Here is a 27,072-nt window from a genome sequence, read left to right as displayed (position 1 = left end):
ATATTTTCTAAACTTTTCAAGTCTTTCCATTCGCAAGTAGAAAATAGCAAAAAGTTTCCAAAAGTTTCCCGATCTAGTTTCGCTCCTTGGGCAGAAACACGTTGCTTTGTTGTTTTCGCAGGTTTCGTACTCAGTTGATTTTTAAGTACTTAACCACGTTACTAAAGTTACTCTTTTTTTTTAAAGATTTCCAAAATCCAATTTTTCCAAATCTCGACTCTACTTTGTGAAGAAACATGCCTTGCTTTTTGTTAGAAATACTAAAATAATATAACAAATCCCACATTTTTCAAAACTTTTTAGCCACGTTCCCCTCAAAAAATAAGTCTCATTTCATTTCTTCCTAAAAATTTGCAACATAAGCTCCAAAATGAAATGTTTTTTTTTTTTTTTTTTTTGCAAAAATTGCGATCGGCACTAACTTTTAAAACGAAAATTTCTGGTTTTTCAGTGATTTTTTTTCTGTATTAAAACATGTTTTGCTCATGTTTTGTCTCTTTTTTGGTTACTTTTTGGTAGCTTTTTCGAGCTTTTTTAGTTAGGTAAGTACTAAACGTTTTTTTTTTTTTTTTTTTGTTTTAAACAAAATGAGTACAAGCCCAATTTTTGAAGAACAAGATTGCATTTTTAAAAAAATTAATCCGTTGAAACTGTATGTATCATGAAAACGCTGTTCTCTTCCAACACTTCCCCCTTTCAAAAGTAATTTTCCAAGCGCTTGCAATTTTTTATTGAGAGTATTCAAAAAATACTACATACTTATTTGGTATGACGAGACGCTGAGGCAGGACATGAAATTTCCCTAAAATTTGAGGTGAATATATCCGGCAGTCCGGTTTGATTTTCTATGAAGAAAATGCCCATACTTCAGCTGGAAAATTGAAACTGATGAAAATTCTTACACGTTTTATTGATGAAAGAACATCCCAAGTAGGTATAGTTTTTTATATCTGAATAAATCGTCCTCACGCCGCGCCATTCGCTCAGGTGTTGATACCTTCCTGTACAGTGGCGTAAATACGGTAGGGGGGTTGGCGACAAAAAAACCCCAGACACCCTGAAAAAATGAATTTGCCGTCGCGTAAAAATATACTTTTTTTTGTATAATAATCTTGTATCTTGATTTCAACCCCCCCCCCCCCGAGGCGTGTCGAGTTACGCTACTGCTCCTGTATTATTTTTCATCGTCGTTGTTTCAACATTGATTAATGATTATTAACTGATTAACGTTATTTGATGCTCTGAGCAGATTTGACTCACTTTTTTCAAGTTATTTTATGTCATCTTTGGCAATTATTTAATCAGAAATACGTTTTGTTCTTTTGTTTCAGGTGAGTTTCTGATATTCTTATACTTTCTACATAATGATTCTATGTTACGTGTAAATCGAAACGAGTATGTACCTAATGTTATTATTATTATCATTTTTTGGGTTAATTTTTGTCCATGAGTATCGCCAAAGGATACTTTAGATGAGCATGTGGCCCATCTTTAAAATTAATTACGTATGAGATCATTCAGAATTTGGTTCTTATTTTATACGAGCCCATTCTTAATCTTAACATCCTGGCATTCCACGTCAATTGGACCAAGAAGTGGTAGGTGGGTTCGGCGATTTTTTTGAAATTTTTCCTGTGGAAAGACTTTCCAAAGGGATAACCAATGGCGCAAATCGCAGCCCTCTAGACCATTTTTAACGGCAGACAGGGGGTGTCAAAGTTTTCAGTGAACGTAAAATATCATACATTTCAGCAGTGGATTACTCGATAACCGCGATACCTACCAAAATGGAACTTTTCCCCATAGTTAGGAGTTTTGAAAGGCTTCTTGGTGATATCATGAAAATCAGTGGTGCCACTTTTTTTCGTACAAAAAATTAGCTCGAAAAGTTTCAAAACGAAGTTTTCATATCGTTCCGACTCTCAAAAATTCTGAAAAAAATAAATATTATGGACAACTGTTCATGCTGAACAACATGTTAAAAAATTGGGATGCTAACTTGTCGCAAAGTTGAAAAGTACTTGTACTTATTCTTTAAAGTGCTACAGTCTTCTTAGTCCATTCCTTACCCAGTTCCTTGCTAAATAAGTTGTGATCATAGTAGCTTGTTTTATTGTTTTTCTGGAAATCAGGCGAGGCATAGGTCCCCTGTGGCCATATCGAGCTACTTATTTAGAAAAAAATGATTGAAATTAGTCCTGAAATTAATACCCACTTCCATATACCGAATCCCTGCATTTCTGGTCATTCTGGAGCCTACAGTGAAATTCTTGATTTGTCTAGAATTTTCGCGTTTTTCCAGAACGCGTGAAAAATTAATTTAGGTCGCTAAAAATCAGGTTCTGGCTTTATCTCTACCCGTTTGAAGATGTTATGCACGTTTGAGCCATATAATGTCCAGACGGACACCTGCACCTCGAATGTGTTTTTCAATCAATGAAGCTGGTTCAAAAAACGCACTTGAGGTATTGGTCGGGAAATTGGCAAGAATGCTGATAAACTCGCTGAACAGGTCGGAGCATGAGCCACAGCTCGATTTTTAGCTGTTCCAATCAATTTCCACACTGTCTGGAAAAATTTTGAAACTGGAGAAATCAAAAATCCCGCTGAAGGCTCCAGAATGGCACGTAAAGGTGAAATTCGAATTCGAGGGCTTGGAGCCATTTGTACAAATTTCAAGAATTTTCTTTCGAATTGAAAAGTTTTTATCTTTTAAATTATGTACCTGCTTATTTCCTATATTCCTCATTTTGATTTTTTGAATTTTTCTCTTGGAAATATTTTGGTCAATATAAATGCACTGGACGTGTCCGACTGAAAATCGACTCAAATATACGGATTAATCCTTAAAATTTGTCGATAATAAGCCACTGCTTGATTTTTAGGTGCCCAAATTGATTTCCACGTCTGGCAGAGGAATTTTAAAATTCTTGAAAAATTGACAATTGCACCAGAGGTTCCAGAATTAGTTTCAGAACTAAAATTTCCATAATTTTCTGAATAACTCAACGTTTTTGTTTTCAAAAAAAAAAAGAAACACAAGTTGCCGAAAGTAATCACTTTTGAATTTGAAAAAAATTCACCAAAATTTCTAAAAAAAAAAAAAACAATTGGATGACCAGCTAAAATTTTGATTATGAGGGTTTGAGCATGTTTTCCCCTAGAATCGTGGTCTCGTTCAAATCGGAGGCGAATCATTTCGAAAAGTTCCTGGAGAAGGGGTCTGATTCTTCAAAACTGAAGAAGTCGATTACTTAATGATTTTTCAAATGGAACATTTTGAAAACGAAAAGTTTTTTTTTCGCATTGAAATGTTCTGTTACTTTTTTGGTCACCTTTTTCGAGATTTTTTGATAATTTAATTACGAGTCTTGCGTGAATTGCATGAAAAATATGCAGGTATAAGTATGTCTATTTAAAATCAAAAATGACCTAACTTTATCGTCTCATGTCGATTGCATATTCGATCAACTACCTACCAATTTATTCAGATTAAATCAATTTTTCATAAAAAAAATTATCAGTGCGAGAATCGAATCGATTGCACTAATTTTCGCTGAACGGTCATTTCCGTAGCAATATTGTATTGGAATGACCAAGTAATTGGGTGACATGTGTGTTGTGTACTTCTTGTATGGGAAATGTTACCCGACTCGATTCAATTGCGCATCCTGTAGTGAGTAAAGTTAACCACACGTCTCTTCATGAGAATACTAATAACGGAAATAAAACCTGCAACTTCAAAGCTCGAATGTTCGGTAGTGTTTCAGTTTTATTTTTGATTAAGATAATAGGATATCAGAAGAAATCTCATGTTTTGTTACGCGTGATGAGAATTTCGTGCGAATAATTCGAGTTCGGTTTGCGTAGATATTGTGCCTTTGAACAGTTAGTTACATACTGTATTTTTTAATGAATTGAAAGTTTATCACTGGTAAGTAATTAAGAAGAACATACCTAATTTTTTGTTTGCATTTGGATCTATCATCCTACTGATAAGGGAATGTCTTCCACTCAGAAACTCCGACCGGAACGAAAATTAGATAGGTCGATTTTTTTTAATGTCCTTTTTAATCTACCTTTCCATAATTCGTTCCAATCGGAGATTTCGGAATCAAGACTTTCCCTTCCTAGCGAGTGTTGGGAACGTGTTATGAAACCTATCCGTTTTTAAGAAGATTAATCATTTCCAGGGTTTTCATCCGCAGTTCTTTTTGAAAATTGGCCAACTCAAAATGGAATCCGATCATTCGCAAGAATCCTTTCCAGATTTCCATTTCATTCCGCGGACTCTGCAGGATATAGCGGCGTCAAAATACGCGTTCATTGTCTAGTGTAATTCCAGCGACCTTTCGCACATTCCACCAAGTATTCGGTCGATGATCAATGATAAAATCCAATCGATTAGTAAAGAGATCAAAAAATGGATTGAAAATTCTGGATTGTTCATAAACAATATACCACCTCGTGATCGTCAAGTTCTGATCAACTTTGTAGCTTTCGACTCAGCTGGCGGTATTTGCTCTAGAAGAACAGTCAAAAATTTACTCATGTCGAATTTGCTGGGATTCCAAGAAAGACAGTTTGAAATCGCTTGTTCGTATTGCATCGAGGAATATATTGAACATTTGTGGCCGTCGGTCAAAGATAGTAAGCGATTCCGTAAACGCCATTTTAGTGTCCCTGATCGTTTTGATGACGTCGATTTAGTGGATTATTGGTGTTCTCGTATGAGAGGCGAATTGAAGAAAGTCTATGGACCGGAACAAAAATCACCCGAATGGTATACGCTTTCCAACCTGCTTTCTGACATTGAGTTTTATGTGAGAAACTGGTCAGAAATCGAGTACTTTTGGAATAAGCTTAACGCTCCAGAAAAAAGTTCCCTCCTAGACAAAATTTGGATTGCGCAAGAAAAATGTCACTTCAGATACGAAGGTTTGATGGAGGAAGATCCTACAAAACACACATCTCGTTTAATAATAATGAACTCGAATGATACGGTACTGAAAAATTTTGTGAGATCAAAATGGTTTCTATTTATTGTATATTTTGCCATAGATGACGTCTATTGCCATGATGCTTTACAGCTTTGGAACTACGGAAAAAGTTCAATCGTTGAGGGTGCCACCTTCTTGTATGAAATTTTATTACCTTTATCGAAAGTGGCATATAAGTGCGAATATTCGAGGTATGCGGCGATCATACTCAAAGAAATATGGCTTTCTGCTCCGGATCATTTGAAAGATTATGTTAGTAGTTCAGATGATCACGTTGAAAACTTGTTCGCAGCATGTTTAGATGACGCAGATTTTCCCTCTTTTGGTCGCGATTTTGGTTTTTTGATCGAACTACTAAAAGATGCTGGCAATGGAATCGGACAAAAAATGTGGAGCAATCGGTGGGTAGATTTGACTCGTCTCGCCAAAGTCTCAGATTTACGTCAACTGATGCCTCTGTGTTTCGGCAATGTAAACGATATTGTCAAGTTTAAAAAAACCAATATGTTGGATTACCAAATAATGCGACATAATTTCGTTGATTTCGTGCATTCGGAATTGTTCGAAGAGCTATCCGAGTACCTGATGTTTTGTTGTACAGATGCTGACGACAAAAAGCAAGCACGTATTGTAAGAACAAAAATAATTAATCGAAACTTGACATGGACCATTCAGCGTAACTCTGAACTCATTTTAAGTAAATGGTTTCAATTTTTGGATGGTTGTTTTACGATGGAAGAAGCAGCCGAATTGTTAGAATGTCACCTTCCAGATAAAGAGACCGGTCTGTTGTCGTTTTGGATTTCATTCAGCAGTTTTAAAGCGTTCGAAAGATTACTGTGTTGTTTGAAGTTTTCTGATCAACGATTGATGGAATTGAAGCGGTTTTTCAAGGAAAGAGTCCGGCATGTTTTGACGTTCGGTAATTTTAAAGCATTATCCGTGGACGATTGGGATAAATTTCTGAAATGGTGTGACTTTAGTCCAAAAGAATTATCTGAATTGAGATGTAACATTCAGATGGATAATCTGTTCGAAAATTTTCTGATCGGCATGTACATGTTGTGGGTGGCTAGGCGGAACTGTCGTCATTCTTTTGTCGCTGTGTGTTTTGAAGAGATTGGTTTTTATTCGATCAATGGATTTTTACGTTGGTATTTCGGAAGTGAACAAGCTGCGCAGAAGTACAAATCGCGTAAAAGGAATGATTACAAGAATAGCAAGGCGATGAAATTGTTTTTGAAAGCAGATGAAAAAGTTCGATTAAATTTTGATCGTTGGTTTAGACTATGCTGTCTCTTCTGACAATTATTTTGATGAAGTACTGTACGCCCGTATCTATTTGTAAAATAAGTGTCGTACCTAAATGTGTAGCTATATTTTTTTATGGTTCAAGAAGATTGTTCATTTTCAGATTATTTTTTATAGTAGAATTTTCTTTGTGTTTTCTTGGAATATATAATAGGTATAGAATTTTTTAAAAGAAATCAATTCGATCAAGTTTTGTATTTTTTTTAATGATCGAGTAACGTATTTTTTGTTTGTTTTTTTTTCAATTATTCAAATAAAAACCTGCAACATTTGAAATGATTATTTCAACTTTACGCAATTTGAATCGATTTATTTGTATGAATATATTTTTATTTTGTCATCAATTATTTCCTATGCTGCTTACATTATTTGTTATCGGGATTTATTGCATTTCTTGACAAAGTTATAAATCCCACTGTTTTCAAATCTTTGCCTAAAAGCCACGTTTCTTGCTAAAAAAATTCTAGAAAGTCTTTTTTTCCAAAAAAAAAGATCCGAAAAGTTTTGCTTTTTTGATTGGATTGTCAAAAAAGTTATGCTTTATGGACAAAAATTGCCAAAAAGTCTTATTTTTTTTGCAAAAAATTGATAACATATCGCTCTCGAGAGAAATTGTTGTGAAATAACACTTCTTTCCTCAAAAACTCAGTACCCAAAGTTGAACTTTCTTGCCAAAAATCACCAAAACATTCCGCTTTTCACCGAAAATTTCCAAAAAGTATCACTTTTGATTTCCAAAAAGTGCTGCTTTTTGTAAAAGTTGTACCAAGTATAGCTTTATATTGCCAAAAATTCTCTTTTTTTTCAAAAATTGCAAACGTTTTTCTATGCAAAAAATAAAGTTGCTTTTGTACAAAAAATTGTTCCATTGTGTAATTTTTTCACCTGAAATATTGTTAAGAAGTGTTTTCTTTATCTGAATGTCAGGAGTTTCGCTTTTTGCCGGAAATTGAAAAATTCTCACTTTTCCCCAATTTTCCAAAAAAACCTTGATTTTTTTTCAAAAAATTGCAAAATCACTTTTTTTGCAAAAATTGCGAAAAAGTATCACTTTTTTAACACTAAGTAAATTACCAAAAAGTCCTGTTTTTTGTTACAATATTATTAGAAATAACTTTTTAAATAAAAATAAAAATTTCTGGTTTTTTCGGTGATCTTTTTTTTCTGCATTCAAAGTTTTGCTCGTGTTTTGTTCTTTATTGGTTGTTTTTTCGAGCTTTTTCGGTTTGAAAGAAAAAGTTCAGGCCTTGTTTTCGAAGAACGAGATTGCATTTAATTTTCAAGCCTGATTAAATTATTCTCTCCATTCGCTCAGGCTTTAGTTAGGGAAATAATACAAGCTCCGTAGTGATTGATGTTTGATTTTGATAGTAGGATAAATTATCAGAAAACCATCTCATGTTTTGTTATACTTACTTGATAAGAATTTCGTGCGAATAATTCGAGTTCGGTTTGCTTATTGTGTTGTTGACCAGCAAGTTACGTAATGTATTTTTTGCATCGGTAATGTGTTGGTTTCATTATCTAATGAATTACCTATCCGAATTGTGTGATTTTAATGAATAATTGAAAGTTCATCGTTGGTAAGTACATAGGTACTAGGTACCTACCTAGAAGTACCTTAGTTTTTGTTTGAATTCGTACCTGTCATCCTGCTGCTCCGATCGGAACGAAAATTAAATAGAACGAAACTCTGCAAATTTGGAAAAGTCAGGGAATTTCGTAATTTTTAGGCAAAATCGCTGGAATTTAAAAAAAACAATCAATTGCATAATTTCAAAGTTTTGCTTCATTTGGACGATTTTTTCCTTGCTCGATACTGAAATTTCTTTTATTTCTGGGTGATTGATTCCACCTCAACTCAAGCAACGTTTTTGAGTAATGTCTTTCGATTTCGCTAAAATTTTGTTTGCAATGTCTACGCACCCAATAAGTAAGAAACCCGCAATCAGTTTGGTCCCAGCCCCGTCGAGAGACGGGGGGGGGGGCTTCAACTGCATATTTTCACATTGTCTCTTAACTTCAGCAGCGCATTAGTCCAAAGCTATGATACTTTGATCAAAACTGATTTCACAGTTCGAAAGGACATTGCATTTTGATCTTTTTAAGCATTTTGAAATTTTCAAAAGTTGAAAGTTGGACTTTCAAATTGAAAGTTTAAATTTCAAAATGGCGCTGTGAGTGGAGATTACCGTTTAAAATTCTGAAAAAATTTCCGTGGATGTACCTTTTGATGCTTTTTCGAAGTATTCAATTTTCGAGATGGGATCTTTTAATGGTGAAGGAGCACCTCCTCCCCCAAATTTGGGCCAAACTTTCAAAAAGAAAGCTGGGGCATGCGATATATCGAATTATATGTTTTTGATGACGCTGAACACGAATATGACGTCAGCTTTTTGATTGGACCTTATCCACGGCCCCTAGCACCTCCCCAAATGGGGTAAAAGTTCAAAATAGTGTTATTGTTCGTGCGATACATGAAATAGTATGTTTCTGGTGGCGCTGAACACGAATATGACGTTAGATTTTTGATTGGACCCATCCACGGCCCCTAGCACCTCCCCAAAGGGGGTAAAAGTAAAAAACAAATGGTTTCATTCGTGTAACACATGAAATACCATGTTTTCGATATCGCTGAACACGAATATAGCCTTAGTTTTTCAAATTGATCTCACCCATGGCCCCCAGAACCTCCCCAATAAGTAAAAAAAATTGTTGGGGGCTGTAGATGGGGTTTCTTGAATTTTACGATCACATGTTAAAAATAGCATTTGACATTCCTGTGAAATGAAAACTTCAAAAATTCGACAAAAATCGAAAAAATCAACTTTAGGAGCTAAAAATTGAGACTTCCAACTTATTCCAGTTTCGTTCCAATAGGAGATTCCAGAATCAAAAGGTTCCCTCCCTAGTGAGTGTTAGATACAAATTGAGGAGGTGGATAGCAAAACGCAATAACTCCAAAATTACGAAAATTGAGTTTGATATCCATCCTTATGTAAAATTCAACGGGGAATCTATTCCCGGTGTCAGATTTTGTCCATCAGTTGAATATCATAGCGCAATCGAGGAAAACAAGTCTGATTTTAGAGCTAAATGCATTAAAAAATGAGATTTTGTTTGCAAAACGCAATAACTCCACTACTTTTTATACATTTCAGTTGCGCAGATGTGGTAACACTGTTTTTTTTCATCGGGTGGGTACTGAAAATTGATGGGTAGGAGTTACTTTAAAAAATGGTGCTTTTGTTGCCACTCTCTGAATGCCATATCACACACAGGAATTGTTTGAATTTCGCATTCCAGTTTTTTAATTGTTTTTTATCGAAAATTCTCGATCAAACATCAGTTTTTTTTCTATAATTTTTCAATTTTTTCAAATAAAAAATACCAAAAAAAAAATTTGCGTTCAAAACGCAATAACTTTTTTTTCTTTTCCTCACTGTGCTTACCCAGGTGACCGAAATTTTGAAAATGAGTGGAAATTTTATTTGTGGCACCTTCCCCTTTCATTTGACACCAATTTCGGAACTCGACCTCCCACCCTTCCCCTCCTGACAATTTTTCCTAATTTCCCAAAAAAAACAAAAATGGAGTTATTGCGTTTTGCTATCCACCTCCTCAATTATGAAAAATATGCCTACTTACCTGTTATTAAGAAGATCGATATTTTCTAGGGTTTTTGAAAATTGTATTAGATTGAATCGAACTGGAAATGGAATCCAACCATTCGCAAGAATCCCTTCCAGATTTCCACTTCACTCCACGGACTCTGCAGGATATAGCAGCATCAAAATACGCGTTCATTAGTTGGTGTAATTCCAGCGATCTTTCGCACATTCCACCACGTATCCGGTCGATGATCAATGATAAAATCCAATCGATTAGTAAAGAGATCAGAAATTGGAATAATTCTAAACTTTTCATCGGCGATATACCTCGTGAAGTTATGATCAACTGTGCAGCTTTCAATTCATCTGGTGGTATTTGCTCTAGAAGAACTGTCAGAAATTTGTTCAAGTCGGATTTGCTAGGATTCGATTCGGAGAAACAGTTCGAGATCGCTTGTTCGTATTGCATCGAGGACGATATTGAACGTTTGTGGCCGTCGGTCAAAGATGATGAGCGATTCCTTAAATGCCAAATTGGCGTCCCTCATCGTTTTCATGGCGTCGACGTAATGGACTATTGGTGTTGTCGTATGAGGGGCGAATTGAAGGAAGTCTACGGACCGAAAGCAAAATCGCCAGAATGGTACGTGCTGTCCGGGCTGCTTTCTGAGTTTCATGTGAAAAACTGGACAGAAATCGAGTACTTTTGGACTAAGTTGAACACACAAGAGAAAAGTTCCCTCATAGACAAAATTTGGATCAAGCAAGATCCTACAAAACACACATCTCGTATGATAGTAAACTCGAATGATACGGTGCTGAACAACCTTGTGAGATCGAAATGTTTCCTATTAATTGGACATTTTGTCATAGATGACGTCTATTGCCAATATGCTTTACAGCTTTGGAACTACGGAAAGAGTTCAATCGTTGAGGGTGCCACCTTCTACAATATTTTGTTTTGTTTATCGAATGTGGCATTTAAAAGCGAATATAAGTATGTGAACACCATACTGAAAGAAATATGGCTTTCTGCTCCGGGTCATTTGAGAAATTACGTTACTTGGGATGAGGACGATCGCGTTGCAAGCTTGTTCAACCAATGTTTACAAGAAGCAGGTAGTCGGTCTGTTGGTGGCGATTTTGATTTTTTGATCGAACTACTAAAAGGTGCCAGCTTTCGAATCAGGCAACAAGTGTGGTTCAATTGGTGGCTAAAATTCACTCTTCTCGCCAAAGTCTCAGATCTACAAGAATTGATGACGTTGTGTTTTGACAATGTAAACGATATTGTCAAGTTTAAAAAAACCAATATGTTGGATTACCAAATAATGCGACATAATTTCGAGAATTTCGTGCATTCGGAATTATCCGAGGAACTATCCGAGTACCTGATGTTTTGTTGTTCGGATGCTGACGATGAAAAACGAGCTCGTGTTGTTAGGATGAGAATAATTTTTCAAAACATTGACTGGATCATTGGACACAAGTCTGATTTCCATTTGAGTAAAATTTTTCAATTTTTCGATGGTTGTTTTACGATGGAAGAAGCAGCCGTATTGCTAGAATGCCCCCTTCCAGATAAAGAAACCGGTCTGTTGACATTGTGGATTTCATTCAGCTGTTTTGAATCATTTGGCAGAATACTGCGTTGTTTGAAGTTTTCTGATCAACGATTGATGGAATTGAAGCGATTTTTCAAGCAAAGATGTCGGCATGTTTTTACGTTAGGTAATTTTAATTCATTACCCGTGGACGATTGGGATAATTTTCTGAAATGGTGCGAATTCAGTCCAGAAGAATTCTCTGAATTGAGATGTAACATTCAGATAGATAATCTGTGGAAAAATTTTCTGATCAAGGTGTTCGTGTACAAGTTGTCGGTGGTTTGGAAGAACTGTCGGGACTCTTTTGTCGCTTTATGTTTCGAAAAGATTGCTTTTAAATCGATGGATGGGTTTTTACGGTGGTATTTCGGCAGTGAACAAGCTGCGAGGGAGTTCAAATGGCGTAAAATGAATGATCACGAGAATATGGGAACAGTGAGGCGATTAAATTGTTTTTGAGAGCAGATAAAATGGTAATTTTTAGAAAACAAAAAATTGGACCAATTTTTGTAATTTTTCTGCGCATGACGTATTTTTTGTTTTGTTTTTTTTCAATTTCAAAAAAATTATGCAACATATTTAGAGTAATTTTATTATTTTAAATTTTACGCAATTTGAGTGGATCTGTTTTATGGTTATATTATTTTTATTTTGTTGAGAATTTCAACACAGATACAGAATTTTTATGTTTGTATAAATATTGCTGAAGAAGCAGAATTTTTGGATTTTTTGAAAATAAATTTCATTGTTGTTTAGTTTCTTGTATAACTTTTTGTTGTGTATATTTTTTTTGAAGAAGAGGAAATTGAGGAGTACAAAAATCGTCTCTTTGTAGTTATTTTGAAAAAAATCATTGCAAAATTCCAAATTTGAATTTGGAAACTCGCAACTTTCAATTCATAAAGTTTTTTTTGAAAAAAAATTTCAAGAAGTTTCACTTTAAATTCATAAGAAATCTTGATTTTTTTTTCAATCAGAAAATTGCAAAATCATCCTTTTTTTGGAAAAATATACCTTTTTTCGCAATTGGCACCAATTTTTTCAGGTTCTAATTTTTGTTACAATTGTAGAAGTTTTTCCATTTTGAAATTTTAAGTAAAATCGAAAATTTCTCGTTTTTTCGGTGAATTTTGAAATTTTTCTAAAGTTTACAATATTATTGGGCCATAAATTATTTGTATTTCTTGACTGAGGTGAATATAAGTATCCGGCTAGATTTTTCATGAGAAAAATGCCCATGCTTCTGCTGCAGGAAAATCAAAACTGATGAAAATTCTTATTTTATTGATGAAAGAACAGTCACCTCAAATAGTTTTTTTAAGCTTTATTAATTCATTCAGGTCATACCTTTGCGTATTGTTTTTTTAAACATTGATTAGGTATAGGTACTAGGGTGTCCCCTGAGGTACCTATTAATTTTGATTAACATTATGTGATGTTTTAAGCAGATTTGACTTACTTTTTTCAAGTTATTTTATGATATCATCTTTTGGCAATTATTTAATCAGAAATTCGTTTTGTTCTTTTGTTTCAGGTGAGTTTCTGATATTTTTACTTACTACATAATGATTCCATGTTATGTGTAAATCGAAACGAGTAAGTAATGTTACAAGTATTATCATTTTTTTGGGTTAATTTTCGTCCATTATTTGGAAACCTAAACTTGCTGACTGAAAATAATTTGGGTGTAAGAATACTTTATAAATAGATATTCTGGAAACTGGAAAGTCCTGCATTAATGATTTGTCGACTATCGCGTCATTTTTTCCAGGTGAAGATAGGATCTGGCTCTGGTTACGTCGTCATTTAGTCGGGGAGCCCACTTAAAGATAAATTGCACCCCCCCCCCCCGTCGATCATCTGGGGCAACTTTTTTCTTAAAGGGGGAGTCCTAAGGAACATTTCTAGTCCTTGTACTCAAAAAAAAAAGTGGCCCTACTTACAAAATGGCGGCCATTTTGATTTACAGGTCATGCCAAAATCGCAGATTTTGCGTTCCAACATAGGATTTGTACAACATTTTTCAAACTGTACAAAGGTAGATCGAAAGAACAAGCAACAATTTATCACCTGTCAAAATTTCAAGTGCTAAAGTGCGTTTTTCGTTTTTTGGCGAATTTTTTGAAAATCAAATTTAGGCCAAAAATGAGGGAAAAAATCAAAATTTTACCAAATTGACCAAGAAAGCTGAAATTTGGGATACACCCTATTTTTTACATGCCAAATCGATTGAAAACTGTTTCAAACTGTTTTGAGAAGTTCTGGAGCCTCCAGCAGATTTTTGAAACTCAAAATTCCCACAAAATTTCACCAAAATGGAGTTGGAAAGATGACATTTATTCTGTAAACTAATTTCAATGCGCTACGAAGTACTGCAAGTGAATTTCAAGTCGCTTTGTAGCCTCCGGCGACTTTTTGATAATTCCTGGAGCCTCCATCAGATTTTTGATACTTTAAATTTTCACAAAATTTCTTCAAATGGCGATGGAAAGCTGAAATTTACTGTACACTCCAATTTTAACATCTTCTGAAGACGACTTCAAGTGGGTTCAAATCATTTTGGAGCCTCCAGCAACTTTTTGAAAATTACTGGAGCCTCCAGTAGATTTTTGAAATTTGAAATTCCCGCAACATTTTACCAAATGGAGTTGGCAAGCTGAAATTTACTTCGGAAACTAATTTCAATACGATATGAAGTCGACTACATGGTGGTTTCAAATGGTTTTAAATGATTTTGAAGCTTCCAACTACTTTTTGGAAATTTAAATTTTCCAAAAAAACACCACATGACCTCTCAAAAAGTTTCTGGAGGCTCCAAAACGACTTGAAATCCACCAGCAGACGACTTCGTAGCGTATTGAAATTAGTTTGCAGAATGAATTTTGATTTTCCATCTCCTTTTGATGAAATTTTTAGGAAATTTAGAGTTTCAAAAATCTCCTGGAGGCTCCAGTAATTTTCAAAAAATCGCTGGATGCATCAAAACAACTTGAAATTTCCCTGCAGTTGACTTCGTAGCGTATTGAAATTAGTTTGCAGAGTAAATTTCGGCTATCCAACTCCATTTGATGAAATTTTGTGGGAATTTCGAGTTTTAAAAATCTGCTGGAGGCTCCAGAACTGCTCAAAACAGTTTGAAACAGTTTTCAATCGATTTGGCATGTCAAAAATAGAGTGTATCCCAAATTTCAGCTTTCTTGGTCAATTTGGTAAAGTTTTGATTTTTTCCCTCATTTTTAGCCTAAATTTGATTTTCAAAAAATTCGCCAAAAATCGAAAAATGCACTTTAGCACTTGAAATTTTGACAGGTGATAAATTTTTGCTTGTTCTTTCGATCTACCTTTGTACAGTTTGAAAAATGTTGTACAAATCCTATGTTGGAACGCAAAATCTGCGATTTCGGCATGACCTGTGAATTTAAATGGCCGCCATTTTGTAAGTACGTACGGCCACTTTTTTTTTTTAGTACAAGGGCTAGAGATGTTCCTTAGGACTCCCCCTTTAAGAAAGAAGTTGCCCCAGAGGATCGACGGGGGGGGGGGGGTGCAATTTATCCTTAGTGGGCTCCCCGACTAATTGTCTTACGCTCATCAGCGATTTAAATGTTACCTAGCCTACATTGCTGTTTTATTAATTAATTTTTGCTTCAATGATGCTATTTTGTTCAATTTTTTCTTTTTGGACAGTAATATTTCGCCAGACCCCCATTTAATATAATCACACATTGGTGAGATATTCGGCTGAAAAATAATAAGTACCTATGTAGGTATAATTTAAAAAAATTAAATTTCTTATAAAAACTTGTTATAAGTAAATTACTTATAATTCATTTTTAAAAATTGAAAAAAAGCAGCGTCGTGTTCACATTTTATTGTATTAAAAAAAAAATCCACCAAAACCAGACCAAAAAAAACATCGAATCATCATTTAAAAAATGGGCTCGATGAGATTTGAATTCACAAGTTGTGTTCCACGGATTGTCGGATTTTACCGATGTATCGACTCGATCACTGCGCCACTAGAGCAGCTTGCCGAAACCATCGTTTTAACGCGTAATGACGTCATTAGAGCTAGAGCTAGATCCTGCCTTTACGCTAAACTGAAAAAGGTCTTACCGGTTGCGTATCCTTATCACTTTGTGATTTTACTCGTTGATTTTATCAATGAAATGCATCGTTCCATCGTTCGACAATGACACCAAAACACTTGAAGTGAGATGTAAATTTCCAGCAATTTATTTCAACTTTGTGCAGTTGTGTCTTAATTGACTATAGTTGAATTGTAGTTTTTTTTCATCGGTCAATTAGTGTTACCGTGCTTTTTCTAATATCAATTGAGTAAGATAGTTTGCCGAGTAAATGGAGTGATTTCAGTCGAACGTGATTACTGGTAAGTAAATACATATTATATTTTTTCATGTAGATTACGTATAAGAATGTTACCAGAGTAATTATGTGTAGCCTACCCTTGGTAATTGTGAAGGTGTCTTTTTGACGATTTGCACATGTGTTTGCAGGGTTATGTTCTTTCTTTCTCACTCTCACGTAAGAGTTAGAATGAGAGAGAAGGCAACGTCGGTGTGATGTTAGCCCTCTCTACCCCTTGTCTTGTGTGTAGGGATGCAGGCTACCAAGGCTACCCAATCTCGTGTTAGCAATAGGGCACTATAACAGAGAGTATGCTGGTCCGCCATTTTCTTGCGAGAATAACTGCCAGAGCATAGAAACTCTGTAAGAAAAAGAAGGCATGTAATTTTTCAATTCTGAAAAATGATTTTTTTTTTTTATTGTTCGCGGGTTTGGGTGAACTTTTGCGTAGTCTCAAATTAAAGACAATGAAATTCCCTATCGATTAATGTTGTGATGAAATTGATAGTATTTTTTGGAGTTGGTGAAAATTCCCGAATTAAAAATTAATTGTAGCAACTAGCAATGGATGTAAAAAATGTGTAGAGCTAGTAAACGCTTGGTTACCAAAGCAACTTTTTTTCCAATTTTCGAAAACTTTTCATAGCCCTCGCGTTTTCTTAAAATTTGTAAGTAATCCCACCTTTTTAAAACTTGCCAAAAAGCCTCGGTTCTTGCTAAGAGTTGTGCTTTCTCCCACCAAAAAAATTCTAAAAGTCTCGTTTTTTTTCTTCAAAAAATACCTAAAAGTTTCGGTTTTTTGCCAAAAATTGTCAACAATTGCGAAAAAGTATCTCATTTTTGCCAATAATTGCTAAAAATTCGTGCTTTTTACTAAAATCAGGGTCTCTACAGGGTAGTGAAAGTAGTGAAAAGGTAGTGAAATTAGTGAAAAAGTAGTGATTTTCAGCAATTTTGCTATTTGCTCTTCGTTTTCCTAATGAAAAGCTTATTGGTCAAATTCAAGAAATGTTCAATGTTTGAATCAGAGAATTAAACTCCTCCCTTGTATAAATAAACTTTTTTTTACTTCGCAAAAACATGAATTTTTGAACGATTTTGGCCTCGCTTCATTCGGCTTCGTTTGCTTTTCTTTTTCTTTGAATTTTTTTTTCAAATCATCATTTAAATTTTGAAATTTTGAAGCAAAAATAATGAACTTTTTCATTTATTACACAAGAAAACATCGTTTTTATACCTCTCGAAACACTAATTTTCGATAGCTTATTTTAGCCTCGGTTCGCTAGCCGAGCTCGTTTGCTTTTTTTTCAATTTCAAATTTTTTCAAAATAAAAATCATCATTCAAATTTTATACATAATTTTGAAGAAAAATAATGAACTTCTTATAATAGGTAACTTATCTCACAAAAAAACAAGATTTTTATGCCTCTGGAAGTACTGATTTTCGAGAGCTTTTGCCCTCGCTTCGCCAGGGCCAGTTTGTTTCTGTTTTCCATGATGAAAAAAATTCCAGACTTGAAGGAGAAATCAAAATTTTTATACGTTATATGAATATTGGTCAGAATTATATGTACCTTTCAAATGACAAAATTAAGTACGTATCTCTTACTTATGTTTTACTCTAAAACTCGTCGTTTTATTTCAAAAAATTGGAAATTTATTTTTTTTTAACACAAAAATCGTTCAAATTTTGCATTAAATTTTTGTATATATTTTTAAAAAATTTGTCATGTTGTAAAAAGTTTTTTTTCGCCCAATTTTATTACATCTAGCTAAGAATAAGAACCAAAGTAAAAATAAAATGAAAAATTGAAATAACAAAAGTATATTTTCGACATCCGTGGGATGTTTAAAGACATTAGAAAAGCGAAAAATTTGAAGGTAAAATTTTGCCTCGTCCACTCCCCTCCCCTCTTGAAAAATTCCAAAAATGTTGAAAATGTCCTGCTATAAGTCCTGCTTCAAGTCTTGATTTTTTTTTATTTTGAAATTTTGTTGTAGACAGTAGACACCCTGAAAAAAAAGAAGGAAAAAAATCGATGTTGGGGGGGAGAGGTGTTGAAAATATTTTGGAAGGTGATGACTTTTTTTTTTTTGAAAAGTAGTGATGTGAAAAAGTAGTGGAAAGGTATAGTGATTTTCAGTCAACAAATTCCTGTAAATACCCTAAAAATGGTAAAAATCTTGTTTTTTGCACAAAAAAAAAATGATGAAACATTTTGCTTTTCCACTAAATTGCTAAAAAAAAATCTCACTTAACCTACCCTCAAAAATTAGGGGTTTTTCGCAGAAATTTACCAAAACGTCCAACTTATTCCTAAAAAGTTGCAATATAGCCTGACTTTTTTCACAATAGGCGTTTTCCTTATTACCAAACAGTCTTGCTTTTTGCTAAAATTATTGAAGTTTTCTTTTTTTTAACAAAAGTTTTTGTTTTTAGCTAAATCACGCAGAAGTTTTGCTTTTTTTGCCAAATATTTCAGAAAGTGTCTTTTAATGCAAATAATTCCAAAAGAGTCCTACTTTTTGCAAAAATTGCCAAAGTCTGGCATTATAGTCCAGTCATTTCAGCAAAATTTTTAGTCGAACCTCGAAAAAATTGGGGGGGGAAGCTGAATTTCACATTATTTGTTCAGATTGGTCTCTAAAACAACCCATCAAAAGTTGCACCCCGCAACTTGACCGCTACCCCCGCAAGAGGTCATTAACCTTTGCCGAAACATGTTTTTCGGCTTTATCGCCGAAATGAAGGGTCCGAGAGGGAAAATGTTCAAATAAATATTATTCTACGTTAAATTTCCTATTACCATGACCAGTTCAGTTTTTCCCAAAATGGCGATTTCACCCTTACTAAGGAGGGGGTAAAGTTGTCAATTTTATGAAAATTGTTATAAAAAATGAAAATCGACCATTTAGAACGTGAACTCGATTCACGGCACACTCGAAAATATTTTGACCAAAGTTGCACACCGCAACCTGTATGCTACCCCCCCCCCCCCAAGAGGTCATTAACCTTTGTCAATCTACGTTTTTTGGATATATCGCCGAAATAAAGGGTCGTAGGAAAAAAGTTATTGGGCTAAAATTATTCTACGGCAAATTTCCTATAAGCATGACCAGTTCAGTTGAAATATACCTACATATTTTTCGATTTTTGGTGAATTTTTGAAAATCAAATTTAGGCCAAAAATGAGGAAAAAATCAAAATTTTACCAAATTGAGATAAAAAGCTGAAATTTGGGACATACCCTATTTTTGACCTGCCAAATCGGTTGGAAACTATTTCAAACCGTTTTGAGCAGTTCTGGAGCCTCCAGCACATTTTCGAAACTTGAAATTCCCACAAAATTTAATCAAATGAAGCTGGAAAGCGGAAATTCACGCTGTAATCCAATTTATACACGCTATTAAGTCGACTTCTGGTGGGTGTGAGTCATGCAACCTTTTGAAAATTCTTGGAGCCTCCAGTAGATTTTTGAAACTTGCAATTTCCACAAAATTTCATCAAAAGCAGTTGGAGAGCTAAAATTTATTTTGTAAAGTGATTTATATACTCTAGGGAGTCGACTGCAAGTAGATTTCAAGTCGATTTGGAGCCTCCAGCAATTTTTTGGAAATTACTGGAGCCTCCAGCAGATATTTCAATGCTCGAAATTTTTATAAAAATTAACCAAACAGAGTTGGAAATCCAAAATTCACAGTATATTCCAATTTCAATACGTTATCAAGTCGACTGCAGGTTTTGGTTCAAGTCATTTTGGCGCCTCCAGCTCAAAATATTTTCGAGTGTACCGTGAATCGAGTTCACGTTCTAAATGGTCGATTTTCATTTTTTAAAACAATTTTCATAAAATTGACAACTTTACCCCCTCCTTAGTAAGGGTGAAATCGCCATTTTGGGAAAAACTGAACTGTTCATGGTAATAGGAAATTTAACGTAGAATAATATTAATTTATTTGAACATTTTCCCCCGCGGACCCTTCATTTCGGCGATAAAGCCGAAAAACATGTTTCGGCAAAGGTTAATGACCTCTTGCGGGGTGCAACTTTTGATGAGTTGTTTTAGAGACCAATCTGAACAAATAATGTGAAATTCAGCTTTCCCGCCAATTTTTTCGAGGTTCGACTAAAAATTTTTCTAAAATGACTGGACTATTATACAAATTTATTGTCAAAAATTCCCGCTCATTTTTCAGAAAAATTGTCAAGAAATCAGTTGTTTTTTTTTGCCGAAAATGGCCACGTTCTTTTTTTAAATTCCAAAAAGTCTCATATTCTTCAAAAATTATCATAAGGTGTTGCTTTTTGTGAGAAATTGCAGACAAAAACTTTTTCTTTTGCTCAAATTGTCAGAAATTCCGCGTTTTAAGTGTCAATTCATTTCTCATAGGGCGTGTAATTTTATTTGGATCGATGGTACTGGATTCACTAAATTCTCTTGTCATGTATAGAAAATAAAATACGCATAATATTATTTTGAATAATCTATGTACAATTCTGTATTGTGTGACAATATGATCGTTTTTTTTTCTAGGTGTATTCGCTCGACTCATTGAAAAGTTAACAGAACCGAACGTGAGTTGAATTGAAAACGGAATATTGTCATTTGCGTTTAAAATTTTATTCAAAATGGAATCCAGACACTTGCAAGAAACCCTTCCTGTTTTTCATATCTCCCCCCGGACATTGCAGGAGTTGGCTGCATCCCAATGTGCGCTCGATTGCTGGCATAATGTAATAATAATGAGAAACATCGGCTTGGATGAGATTTGTAGTGAAAACTGGTTAAGGGAGCATCTCAGCTCATTCAGTTGCACTGATATTGCACCTTTTCCAGCAGGTGTCAGGTCTCTAATCGATCATAAAATACGACCGATTGGAAAAGCGCTTCACAATTGGTTCAGGGATCATCCATTCCTCGAATTATCACCCGCAGTTGTGGTGAATTGTGTCGTGTTGAACCCCGCAGCTGGCGATATATGCTACAAAAAAACAGCCAAGAATTTACCAACAGCGAATCCAGCATTCCGTTTGAAAGATCAATTCGAAATCGCGTGTGAATACTGCTTCGAGGAAGAAGTCGAGCGTTTGTGGTTATTATTGGAGAACCGTGATTTCTATTCCTCGTGCGGTTTTCAGAAATCGGTTCTCGCTGTCGGAGCAGTGGATTATTGGTGTTCAAAAATGAGAGGCGAATTACTAAAATTTTATGGAAATTATGATGAAAAGGCAAGAACGCCTGAATGGTGGGTGCTTTCAAATTGCCGATATCCTCGTACAGGTATCGCCAAATGGCCACAAGTTGAATATTTCTGGCATCAATTGAACCCGGAAGAACAAAATTCCCTCGTAGGCATTATTTTGTTGCTGGAAAAATTTACGAAACATTTCATGCTGAAATTGGATGAAACGATGCTTGGCGATCTTTCGATATCTCAACTGTGTCGGGTGGTTGAAATTCTCGCCGAAGATGAATCATGCCATGAATATGCGTTACAAGTTTGGAGCTACGCGAATGTGAAGATTATAATTGAAGAAGATAAATACTCCTTTTACAAAACTTTGTACAGTTTATCGCGTCATCTGAAGGTTAAAAATGTCTCGAGTTTACTCAAAGAAATATGGCTCTCTGCTTCAGCCGATTTTAAGGATTACGTCTTGTGTAATCTGGAAGATTTATTCGTGGAGAGTTTTGGAGACCTAGATAGCCGATCATTCGGTTGCGATGTTGCTTTCTTTATCGAACTGTTAAGTGGAGTCGGGATCCGAAGAAGGCAACGAATTTGGGAATGTTGGTGGCGTGAATTTTTTCTTCTTGCCCAAGTCTCGGATATACTTAAAATAATGACATTATGTTTCAATAATGCAGACGATATTGTTCAGTTTAAGAAAAAATACATGTTGGATTTCGACAAATTGAGTGATATTTTCACGGAATTAATCGAAGGCCGAGTTTTTGATGAATTAGTCGAGCATTTGAAATTTTGTTGTTCGGATGATGAGGATGAAAAATTTGTACGCGAGGCAAGAAAAAAACTCGTCCTTGAAAACTTTGGTGATCTGGAGCCGATTTCTTGTAAGTTTTTGCAATTTGTCCTCGATTCATTCTCGTCAGCAGATTTAGTTGAGCTGCTAAATTGGCAGTTTCAGGATAGAGAAGCAAATATGTTATCTTTGTGTATTTTATACGACTCCGGCGAATTGCATATTTTTAACAAAGCACTGCGTTGTTTCAAGTTTCCCGATCAACGTGTAATCGAATTGAAGCAGTTTTTCTACGAACGATGCCAGTATGTTTTAATGTCTGGCGATTTCAATTCATTTTTTGTGCAAGATTGGGAGGGTTTCTTATTATGGTGTTCCTCCAGTGTTGAAAATGTAAATCGTTTGAGAGATTCGATCGCGATAGATGATCTGTTCGAAAATCTACTTATCAACATGCGCAAGTTTTTCTTAGGTAGTCGAGATTCATTTGTTGCGAAATATCGTTACGCTCACGTGCGTGTTTTCGATTCGATTGATCGTCTTTTAGGGTGGTATTTTAGAGATGACGAAGTTGCGACTGCTGTGAGGCAGTTCAAGTATGGTAAAGTGATGGGTTACGAGAATAGTGAGGCGATTAAAATGTTGTTGAGTATGGTAAACGAGGAAATTCTTCGGCGTGTTTTACTTTGGTTTTTCGATAATGAGATACCCGAATTGAGAAATTTTCTGGTCGCCTTTGGCATTAAAATTTTTCCTCGGAATGTACTTTGGAATCTTACTCAAAGTTTTGGATAAGATGAGCTAACTATATTATATTTTTTTAAATTGTTAAAAAAGAACATTTTGAGTATTTGCATACCTGGTTAATGCAAATCAGTTTTTGTTACTCTTGTAATTTTTTATCGCTGTCAATCTATCTTTTTTTTTCAAGTTTTAGTATTTATTCTAGTTTTAAGTACCTACCTAAATTTTTCAAAATAATTTTCATATTGATGGTGTGTTTTTCATTGATTCGTTAGAATTTATACTTCATTTTTATTTGCATTTGCGATAATACATTTTACTTACTATGATGTGATTTATGATGTTGAAATTTTTTTTGTGATAATTTGCATTACCTGCCGAATTTCAGGAACAAATGGTTGCCGATGATGAATTGATAAGTGGTCTGATTCATTGCCAGAGCATGTGTAGTGAACCTCTCACGAGGTCAAGACATCACTATAGCCAAGCCAAGTTGAGAGGTACTCGTACTTATTCTTTGAAGTACTGCCAGTCTTCCTAGCCCATTCCTTATCCAGCTCCATGCTAAATAAGATGTGATCATAGTAGCTTGTTTTATTGTTTTTCTGGAAATTAGGAGAGACATATAGGTCTCCAGTGGCCAGATCGAGCTACTTGAGAAAAAAGTAAAAAACGATGATAATTAGTCCTGAAATTAATATCGACTTCCACATACCGAATCCCTGCATTTCTGGCCATTCTGGAGCCCCCAACGCGATTTTTCAATTTCTCCAGAATTTTCAATTTGCTCCAGAAGACGTGAATATGAAGTTGGGCAGCTGAAAATCGAGTTGTGTGTCATACTCGACCTGTTTAACGAATTTATCCACATTTCAGCCGATTCTGGAGAGGACACCTCAAGAGTGGGTTTTTGACCAGTTTTTTTTCAAAATAAAAATATCCAAAAACCAAAATTTTCCAGTTTACGAGAAAATTTTGGAAATTTGCGCGAATCGCAGTATTTTGTCATGAACTAACCCCACGAGAGCGAATCTCGCCATTTCCAGCCATTCCGGAGCCTCCAGCGCGATTTTTTAATTTCTCCAGGGGCTCCAGAAAGTCTGGAAATGGGGAAATTCACCCTCGTGAGCTTGATTAGTGACGAAATTCAGCGATTCGCGCATATTCTGATAATTTTCTCGCAAACGAGAAATTTTTGATTTTTGGATATTTTTTTATTTTGAAAAAAGCCGGTCAAAAAACCATTCTTGAGGTGTCCCCTACAGAATCGGCTCAAATGTGAATAAATTTGTTAAACAGGTCGAGTGTATAACACACAACTCAATTTTTAGCTGCCCAAAACATCATGTTCACGTCTTCTGGAGCAAATTAAAAATCCTGGAGAAGTTGAAAAATCGCGCTGGAGGCTCCAGGATGGCCGGAAATGGCGAAATTCGCCCTCGTGGGGTTAGTTCATGACAATATACTACCTACGATTCGCGCAAAGGGTACCCCCGGATAAGATAGGCAAAATGCCCTTAACCTCGGATTTCGATGAAACTCACAGAGTATGTTTAGTACACCCAAAAAATAATTTTGGGCCCATAACCCGCTCCCCACCCCACCCCCACCAGGCAGGGAGGCCAAAAAACGCGTTTTTCAGGGGGAAAATTCTGCATCAGCGAGTAATTGAGATAAATTTATTCTGTAAACGAATATAGTTAGAGGATACATGGGGGTACCTCCCTGAATTTGTTCAGAATTTTCCATCGCATGGGGGGAGAAAGAGGGTCAAAAGAAAAATTTAAATCGACATTACTCCGAAACGAAAAAACATACCAAAACGATTTTTTCGTCAAATATGTATTTTCGAGTCTACTTTCTATAGAAATCATCACCCGGCCATTTGGAGTGGTGGGTCAAGCTCAAAAGCTCAAAAAACCACGTTTTTTACGTTTTTCTCCAAAAATGTGGACAAATGGCCGAAATCGAAGAGAACCAAGTTGTTCAGCGTGAAATTTTACCTCAGAATGTGTAAGTAATTGAAAATTCATTTATACCGCGCGATCGTACGGTAAAACTACAATCGTTGGGTAGCTTTAAAAAAAATGTTGGGAGCCAAAAAAAATTCCCCCACCCCACCTCCCTTGCTCACAATAGCGAAAAAACGTTTTTTTGGGGGAGGGATCATACTTCAACGAGTTTTGAAAAAAAAAAAAAATGTTTTGAATTCACTCAAAATAAGTATATGGTGGAGACAGTATAATGAAAGTACATACATATTTAAGGTTCTGCGTCGATCTATGCTATTGCCGTCAAAATCCAAGTGCACTTTTAGAGTTCTACTGAGCGATTGAAAATTTGCAAATCGTATTTTTAGGGGGGGGGGTATTAGTAGTTGGTGTTTTGAAAATATTTTCTTCGCAAATGGGAAACATTGAAATATATATTTCTGAAACTGAGGAAATATTTTGGAACGCAGTGACGCCAATATTTTAGGTTTCAAAAAATCGAGAAAAATTGCAAAAAATTCCTAATTGTGGGGTAATTTTTCGAAATTGGCAATAACAATAATTAAAAATAATAGCATAGAATGGACGCAGAATCTCAAATAATTTCATTTGGGACTGGGTCGTCATTTTTCTCAAAACAAATTGGGTACAGGGGTTACAGTGAAAAAACACGTTTTTTTCGAAAATACCCACAACATTGAGGGTCCATTTTTTCCTTTTAGGGGCACTTCTAGAGCTACAATTTTTCTATACAACTTTCAACTCAAAATGACGGTTTTTGCTGTAATTGATGAAAATTCACAGTTTTTCCCCCATTATTTCGCGATCCACCCAATCTACTGGGTAGGAATACTTATTGTGTTTTCAATGTACTTTGTAGGTAAAATCTCACATAAAAATTTAATGGTCGACACCAATAAAAAACCTTTCTGATAGTTTTATTGAGTTAGATACTATGGACTTGAAAAATACTTGTAATTCAAGAAAATCTTGATTAAGAAGTTGCATGGCGTTAATTGCGCTATAACTTATAATCAAGCATTTTTCACAAAAAATCTCATTTTTGGGCAACCTCTCTCCACAATATGACCGTTAGAAGGATACAACTGCAAATCAAACTTCATATTCGTGTTCAGCGAGTTCGATTCATATGATAACGATACCCATATTGTCAATCTACTTTCGCCGCAAAATTTGTGAGAGGATATGCCTATGGCCCCAAAGGCCAAAATTGGAGTTTCAAGAAGGTAGTTGGTTTTCTATTGTTTTTGGAGACCAGAATGCAAAATTACAGATCCGATTTTTTTTGGTGGTGCCGTGACCCAATTGAGTTTTTGAAGATGGCCCAACTGGAGGGAAAATTTTAAAAAAAAATGCCAATTATAGTACTCATGCTGATATATTTTTGAAAAAAAAAAAATTATGTGCTTGAATTAGGTATGAAGATACGGCAGTTTCAAATTTTCTTTTGTCAATATCTTCCCCCTGGGGAGCCAACAATTTTTGAAAAAATGTACGTTGTTAGAATCATATCGTCTTCAAGTACATATTTTGAGTGAATTCAAAACATTTTTTTTTTTTTTCAAAACATCCCTCTCCCAAAAAAACGTTTTTTCGCTATTGTGAGCAAGGTGTTCACAACCCAATGGCTCTAAACTGTACTGAATTGAAGGCATGGGATCATGCACCAGGTAATCCACTTAACTTTGTCAAGGGTATGGTTGTGAATGTATATAATTGGCCACAAGCCAATGTAATAATGTTCAGGAGATGTTAACTCTTCCGAGTGTAGAACCAAACTGACTTTGAGAGCCACTGAAGGTCTCAAAGTAACCAATAAAAGTGGGAGGGGACTACTAGTTCCACCTCAACCAATCATTAACCATGCAGGTGTTATTTATGCAAACCCCTAACCTGCAGGTGTTGGAAGGACTGGGGGTTAAACAGGGTGCAATGAGCTATAAATCAGCCATTGTTATCATTAGATTTGGCGGCACCTGCCTATGGCAGGTAGAAAGTATCCACAGACAATGAACAGCAGGGGTTCTAAAGAACGAAATGTATACCTGCTCCTACCCCATGCTCAGGAGTTCTGAACATGCTCCCCCCTGGAGATAATGCTGAATTATCTCAACATAGAATTATTTAACAGGTTTTCAAATTTATGAAACAAATGCCAAGCAATAAAGAATGAATTACCCAAATAAGTACATATTTTGACAGACTGTTGTTAGTGGTTGCATTCCCAGGATAACTTCGCAGGCCCACTACGAAGCTGAGTCAAAGACCCACCTGTGAAATATGTAGTTGAATTTAATGAGCTCAATATGCACTGGGCCAATGCAGTCCGAATAATTTGGTACCAATTTTAATTAAGGATGCAACCTGAGCTCCAGAATTAGCAGGATTTTACAGTTGTCTTTCCAATTGCTCTTGAGGATTTGTTTCTCAGT

The 27,072-nt window shown here is 35.3% G+C and overlaps 4 protein-coding genes across 4 annotated transcripts in view; all 4 read left to right on the top strand.

Annotated features, from left to right (window-relative positions):
• The window catches only part of LanA (laminin subunit alpha), a 112,315-nt gene that overhangs the window by 40,945 nt on the left and 44,298 nt on the right, over window positions 1–27,072 (top strand). The window lies entirely within an intron of this gene.
• LOC135844066 (uncharacterized) lies at window positions 3,550–6,587 on the top strand. The gene is made up of 2 exons (XM_065362164.1): window positions 3,550–3,934; window positions 4,194–6,587. The coding sequence occupies exon 2, from the start codon at window positions 4,380–4,382 to the stop codon at window positions 6,303–6,305; it is 1,926 nt and encodes a 641-aa protein (XP_065218236.1). The 5' UTR covers window positions 3,550–3,934; window positions 4,194–4,379; the 3' UTR covers window positions 6,306–6,587.
• On the top strand, window positions 7,654–12,278 carry LOC135844065 (uncharacterized). The gene is made up of 2 exons (XM_065362162.1): window positions 7,654–7,894; window positions 9,989–12,278. The coding sequence occupies exon 2, from the start codon at window positions 10,027–10,029 to the stop codon at window positions 11,986–11,988; it is 1,962 nt and encodes a 653-aa protein (XP_065218234.1). The 5' UTR covers window positions 7,654–7,894; window positions 9,989–10,026; the 3' UTR covers window positions 11,989–12,278.
• On the top strand, window positions 15,636–22,863 carry LOC135844061 (uncharacterized). The gene is made up of 2 exons (XM_065362159.1): window positions 15,636–15,919; window positions 20,434–22,863. The coding sequence occupies exon 2, from the start codon at window positions 20,529–20,531 to the stop codon at window positions 22,677–22,679; it is 2,151 nt and encodes a 716-aa protein (XP_065218231.1). The 5' UTR covers window positions 15,636–15,919; window positions 20,434–20,528; the 3' UTR covers window positions 22,680–22,863.

This window comes from Planococcus citri, chromosome 4 (genome assembly GCF_950023065.1).
Source record: "Planococcus citri chromosome 4, ihPlaCitr1.1, whole genome shotgun sequence".
Classification (NCBI taxonomy): domain Eukaryota; kingdom Metazoa; phylum Arthropoda; class Insecta; order Hemiptera; family Pseudococcidae; genus Planococcus; species Planococcus citri.
The sequence above is the reverse complement of the archived record's forward strand: the minus strand, read 5'-3'. Positions and strand labels throughout refer to the sequence as shown.